Below are 5,477 nucleotides of genomic sequence, written 5' to 3'. Positions count from 1 at the left end.
ATACATGCAAAAGCACATCAAGCAGACACACAGTGAGCCCAGACAACACCGCACACAGGTTGACAAGGCACAGGTAAAATGATTACCAAATTATTTTGAATTATATACAAAGAAATTTCATGCAAATAATAACAACTAAATCATTGGACTTGTCCGTGGAAAAAAATAATAATGTGAAATTAGGTTTTCTTGAAGCGTGACTGCCGGGCTAGGTAGAGGCTGATGGCCTCCTCCTTAGGAATCTGTTCGAAGGATTTGGCGATGGGGGCGGGTGCATCGGAGGACAAATTGGCGCCAACCTCTCGAAGAACCGCGGGTGAATTGGCGTAGCTCTCCCGAAGGGCCTTCATTAATGATGTTGCATAACCTGCAGACATAATAATAATAATATTAATAATAATAATAATAATATTACTTTATAAAGATCATTGTCACTGATCACTCGTGCGCCATCTCAAAATATGATAGAACTGCCTGACACTGCTTACCGTATGAGGCTGCCTCTTTGATGGGACGCACCACATGGGCACCTTTTCTGAAGCGCGGATACCGCACGCAGTACTTCTCCGTCCCGTCACTTCTCCGTGCTGTCTCGCGATTGGCATTATGATTATAATGCAGCGCCGCTAAGAGAAGCCTACAAAATAACACATTTGAGAAAACCTTTGAAACTTGGTGTATGACAAAATACTACAATAGGCACGTTAATAGGTACTATTATTACTATAAAAGGCATAATAATTGGCAGTGTTATTCCATCGGATAGCACTGACCTGCTATACATCCCAAGGTATGAAAACCCTGTGTGCTTGGGCGCGAAGTGCAAGATGAGGGAGTGGTAAGCCTCAAGGGAGAAGGTCTGGTGCTGTGGAGACAGCTGACGAACATCTTTCAGCAAGGCAGCCCTCATCATTATGTTCTCCAACTTGACTGCTGCCAATGAGCCTGAAAAGACCAAGACAGGTAGGCAGGGAGGCAGACAGACACACAGACAGACGGAAAACGTACAAATAGACAGGAAGATGGATACAGACAGAATTCCTTTTTGAAATGGAAACACATGAAATTGTCCTGCATATGAATTATAGCAAACATAAACAGTAAACAGAATGTTATGAGATTGCCAGGGAATGAAAAAATTATTTCATCACGAAGGTCACATGTCAAAGCATCCAGACAATTACTCAAAGACAGCAACTAAAACAAAACTATGTAGAGCGTGCATAATACCAGTACTGTACCTGGGTCCAGCCACTCTTTGTTGCGCTGATCTTCGTCTAGAGGGCCATGGGCACAACTGGAGAAGGCAGGGGTGTCATGGTCATGGATGTCCTGGATGTGGTTCACTAAACTTCTCCATTTGGCCTCCATGACCGCTGGGTTGCCATCTGGGGTTGAGGCTGCAGTCCAATAGAGGTGATTCACTAAAGCTGGCCTCCACAACTGTAGTTGGTCACACTCTTTGGATGCTGCATCCAATGCCTTCCCCAGACCTGTTTTAGAACAAATGGTATTAATTGATATGCACTAACAAAAACTGCTTCAAGGTTCCAACAATGGATACATACTTTTTGCAATGTGCCACACGTCAAAATAATGCTGTGTCCCTTCAGGGATCAGCTCCTCTCTCACCCATTTGGCAACCTAAGGAGAAAAAAACCGCAAACATCCAGCTTCAGTGCAATTCAGATATTTACATTCTATACTGCATTTTTATTGTAAATACCTGGCGATGTCGGTCCGTGATCAGCGTTGCCAAATGCAGGTCGTTTCCCCTCAGCAGGCGCTTGAGCCCTTCAAGCTCACACCATGAGCTGTTGGGGACCTCTGAGCTCTGCAACATGACATAACAGTGTAAGTGTAGAATGCTGGTGGTGTTGAAGGAGGCGTTAATGAACCGAAGCGTTGCTGGTCCAGGCATTATGATACACTACTCTAGTTAGGCAATACACAATAAAGCTCTATGCATGGTTGTACTAGTGGAAAGATGTTATATTAAGATACAATCCTTTTACCAAATTGCAGAGTTCATTTCTTTGTCTAATAACATCAGGTTTACCTGAACAAGCTGAACATCCACCACCTTGTTCACTCTGTCCTCTACCAGAGAGTATGACCCATACTTTGCGCAGTGCCCAGGAGAATCTGACCTGGAATTAATTACAATTTATGTTTCAAGTTTTTAAAACCATGGTCTGTAAAGACAATCCACCATGTCAACTGCAAATGCCAACTAAAGCCACCCTACATGATAACAAATAACAAAATCAAAACGTGGAACTGGTCTAGCTCTCACACTGGTTTACCTGCAGTCACCAGCAAGAACTAGCCCGCCATCCATTGCCCGTAGGTCACTAAAATTCTTGGCTTGATCATTCTGCCAGGCCTGAACGATTACTGGGATGGTGTAGCGGCGCTGATGGCGAAAGAAACTGCTCGCACTGATGCACTGCAGGCCAAACAGGGTCAACATTCTTAGTGTCTGTGTGGCCAAACATCCAGTAAAATGAATGGCCCCACTTAACAGGAGGTTGCAGGTTGGCATGTTCCTGTGGAGCATTGGCTGGTTTTGCCAGAAACGGTGGTAGCCACATGATGCACAGACCTAGATATGTAAGAAAATAAAATAAAACATTGTAATCAACAGTATATCAGGATTCAATATAGAGTAAGTACTGTACATTACTGGTCAAAGGTTTCATATTTTCAATGAAACACACATGACCAATACAGTATAACACTCAAATATGATGGCATCACAAACCAGCAGACTTAAGCCAGCCTGGTACATACATTGTAAATTAACTGGCAAGACAGTCAGAGCTATCAGATTTTAATTAGATATTCAGATTTTCTAATCAGATGGCCACGTAAACAAAACTGCATAAACAAAACTGTACCTGCTTGATCTTAACAAAAGTTCCTTCCTGCTGCACGATGCTCCTATCCGACCTCTCACAACAGGCCGGACAGATGGCAAAAAGGCCCATCAGCTCCTCTTGGCAAACAATGAATTTGTCAATGCAACTACAACAACAAAAAATGAGGGGGAGGGGGGCGGTGTCATTCAAACTAACAAAGCATTGAACATTCAATATGGTCTATGTTGGTTTTAGATTATCTCACTTGTGGTGGGGGTCACACGTGTAAGGTGGCTCCTCATCAAACAATTCCTCCTCATCCATCGGCTCTTCGGGCACCCACGACAAGTCACTGATGACAGTGGCATTATCATCATCATCGTCGTCAACTGTCTGTTCAGGACTAGCGAGGGGAGTGGAGGTTTGTGGGCTGATTGAAGTCTGTGTGCCCACGCTAACCATCTTGGGCTTCAGGTTAACCTGCACAGCTGTGGCAGAGGCAGTAAACATACCCAAACATATGACAATCATGGCAAATCTAAGCGGCTATGTTTTGGTGTAGGCTATGTATTCATTTCATCAATGTGTATGGAAATGTCCTACTTGCAATGTTTTAGACATAATATCTACCCCTTAAAATACCAAAGATTTACCGTGACACCATCGGGGGGGCTTCAAATAACATTGTGTCCCAGCGTCAGAAGTGGAGGAGGGCAAGGGCTGATCCCCAGTATCGACACTCTCCACAGTGTCTACACTGTGCACGGTCTCCTGCTGTGAGGCGTCTGTCAACATCTTGCGAAAACAAATATAAAAAAGTATATTAGTATAAAGTATAGTATATATAAGTATATAAAAAAGAAATGCAAGGGTGTAGTGGTGAAATAAGAGGTAGGTAAACTGAATACTTAGATCAGTGATTCGCAACCAATGGTAGTACATTTACTGTATTGGGAGGTAGCTAAACTCTGAAGTGAGAAGTGGATAAACTCTGTTTCTCAAATTTCAGAGGTGGGTAAACTGCGTTTACTTGCGTTTAGCGTCCACTACAGCCCTGACGACACGGTCACGGTCAAATACAGTATATGTGAAAGAGAACCGTAGCAGTCTAGCACTAACACAAAACGCAAACACACTGTTGTGAAAGCCGCTTGATGATGACGATCACTGATCAAAACACTAGCCATGAAGCTTTCATGACGATATGGACATTTACTTCAGGGCAATTTTGTTTTGGCTCATATTCGTGAATCAATAAATATGCTCTTCTAATGTCAGACTGATCATGCTTGTAGAGGAGGCTGTGTCAAAGGGAACACGATATGCAAAATACACAGAGCTAGCTAACGCGCAGCTTGTAATTAGCAGCTATAGCATGATGCTTACCGTGGCAATCTCTCGCTTGAGGCAGACGGTGTCTCTCGACCTCGGGACAGGGCAGGCAGAGTGGTTTGCATGCACAGACGGCACGGCTGTAGGAATTAACTTCGCCGTCCTCTTACTCTTTAAACCAAGTGAGACCATCTTGGCATCCCCTGAGTGGTTATCCTCCTCCTTGAAATGCGCGCTGCATATTCTGGAGTACGCGGTAACAGAGCTAGCTGAAAAATCTGCCCGCCTAAACTTGACAAATTGCACCCAGCTTCGGAGAATCCCTTTGTCCTTGGGGAAGCAATGTACCCTATGTCCACTTTTGCTGGAGTTGTTGCACCCGCCACAAATACAGTAGAAAACCATGTTATCTACTTATATATCTACTCTCTCTCTCTATCTATATATATGTTATGCTATGCTATGCTATCCCTCACTATCTATCTATGTTATGTTATGTTATGTTATGCTATGCTATCCCTCACTATCTATCGAGGTTATGCTATTCTATCTATCTATCGATGTTATGCTATTCTATCTATCTATCTATCTATCTATCTATCTATCTATCTATCTATCTATCTATCTATCTATCTATCTATCTATATCTAGGCTATCTCTATTTATGTATTTACTTATATAATCTGACACTGTCACTCTCTCACTAGCGGCTTCGGCTGTCGTCCAAAAGCGCGGAGTACCTTATGTGACGTCATGCAATGCATTGTGGGAGAAATAAGAATCATCGCTAACCTGTGGCTAATAACCACTAATATATCACCTACTTTTCCTAATATTTATATTTTGCGATACCCTACAACATCAAATACAATGGATAATTGTTTAAATGTTTATTACCAACTAGAAAATTGCCAGAATAGAAGAAAATAGAAACCTGCACCATGCCCTTTAAGGATGCTGTCTAAGAAAATGCATAACAAAACAATAAAACTCCTGTTAATAAAACATTAATTATTACTTTCACTCCTCTTGAGAGTTAAACTAAACACTTGCATCTTTTCAAGCAAACAGGTTTTTAAACTAAGACTGTTTTATGTTAATCTCATAAACTTTTAACCTTTATGTCAGTCTTACTGGAACTATGAAATCATGTCAAATGTAAACAGTTGCATTTCAATTTCAACAAATAGATACTCTAACAAGCATCAACATTTACAACATTTGCACATCACTTTCTCTTTTCTCTTCGGTCATGGACTTAGTCTTTTAGGTACAGTCATAGTC

General features: G+C 42.0%; 1 protein-coding gene and 1 long non-coding RNA gene across 2 annotated transcripts; both read right to left on the bottom strand.

The window, feature by feature from the left end:
- Window positions 1-1,433: 1,433 nt before the first annotated feature.
- Window positions 1,434-1,817, bottom strand: LOC130402671 (uncharacterized). The gene is made up of 3 exons (XR_008903962.1): window positions 1,727-1,817; window positions 1,569-1,644; window positions 1,434-1,493 (listed from the first exon to the last, which is right to left on the bottom strand). It is a non-coding gene; the product is annotated as an uncharacterized LOC130402671 (long non-coding RNA).
- A 144-nt stretch (window positions 1,818-1,961) lies between these two features.
- LOC130401513 (uncharacterized) lies at window positions 1,962-4,085 on the bottom strand. Its single transcript, XM_056605321.1, has 5 exons — window positions 3,127-4,085; window positions 2,901-3,027; window positions 2,307-2,605; window positions 2,060-2,150; window positions 1,962-1,976 (listed from the first exon to the last, which is right to left on the bottom strand). Exons 1-5 carry the CDS (start codon window positions 3,390-3,392, stop codon window positions 1,962-1,964), a joined length of 798 nt encoding a protein of 265 aa, XP_056461296.1. The 5' UTR covers window positions 3,393-4,085.
- Between the last annotated feature and the right edge of the window lie 1,392 nt (window positions 4,086-5,477).

Source organism: Gadus chalcogrammus, chromosome 13, assembly GCF_026213295.1.
Source record: "Gadus chalcogrammus isolate NIFS_2021 chromosome 13, NIFS_Gcha_1.0, whole genome shotgun sequence".
NCBI lineage: Eukaryota > Metazoa > Chordata > Actinopteri > Gadiformes > Gadidae > Gadus > Gadus chalcogrammus.
The sequence above is the reverse complement of the archived record's forward strand: the minus strand, read 5'-3'. Positions and strand labels throughout refer to the sequence as shown.

What these genes read in the sequence shown, in the direction of transcription:
- LOC130401513 (XM_056605321.1), bottom strand. Translation starts at nt 3,392, where the DNA reads ATGATTGTCATATGTTTGGGTATGTTTACTGCCTCTGCCACAGCTGTG. An exon ending in ACGTGTGACCCCCACCACAA is followed by an intron (nt 3,028 to 3,126) that starts GTGAGATAATCT and finishes TTGTTGTTGTAG; the next exon opens with TTGCATTGACAAATTCATTG. An exon ending in GTTCTTGCTGGTGACTGCAG is followed by an intron (nt 2,151 to 2,306) that starts GTAAACCAGTGT and finishes AATTAATTCCAG; the next exon opens with GTCAGATTCTCCTGGGCACT.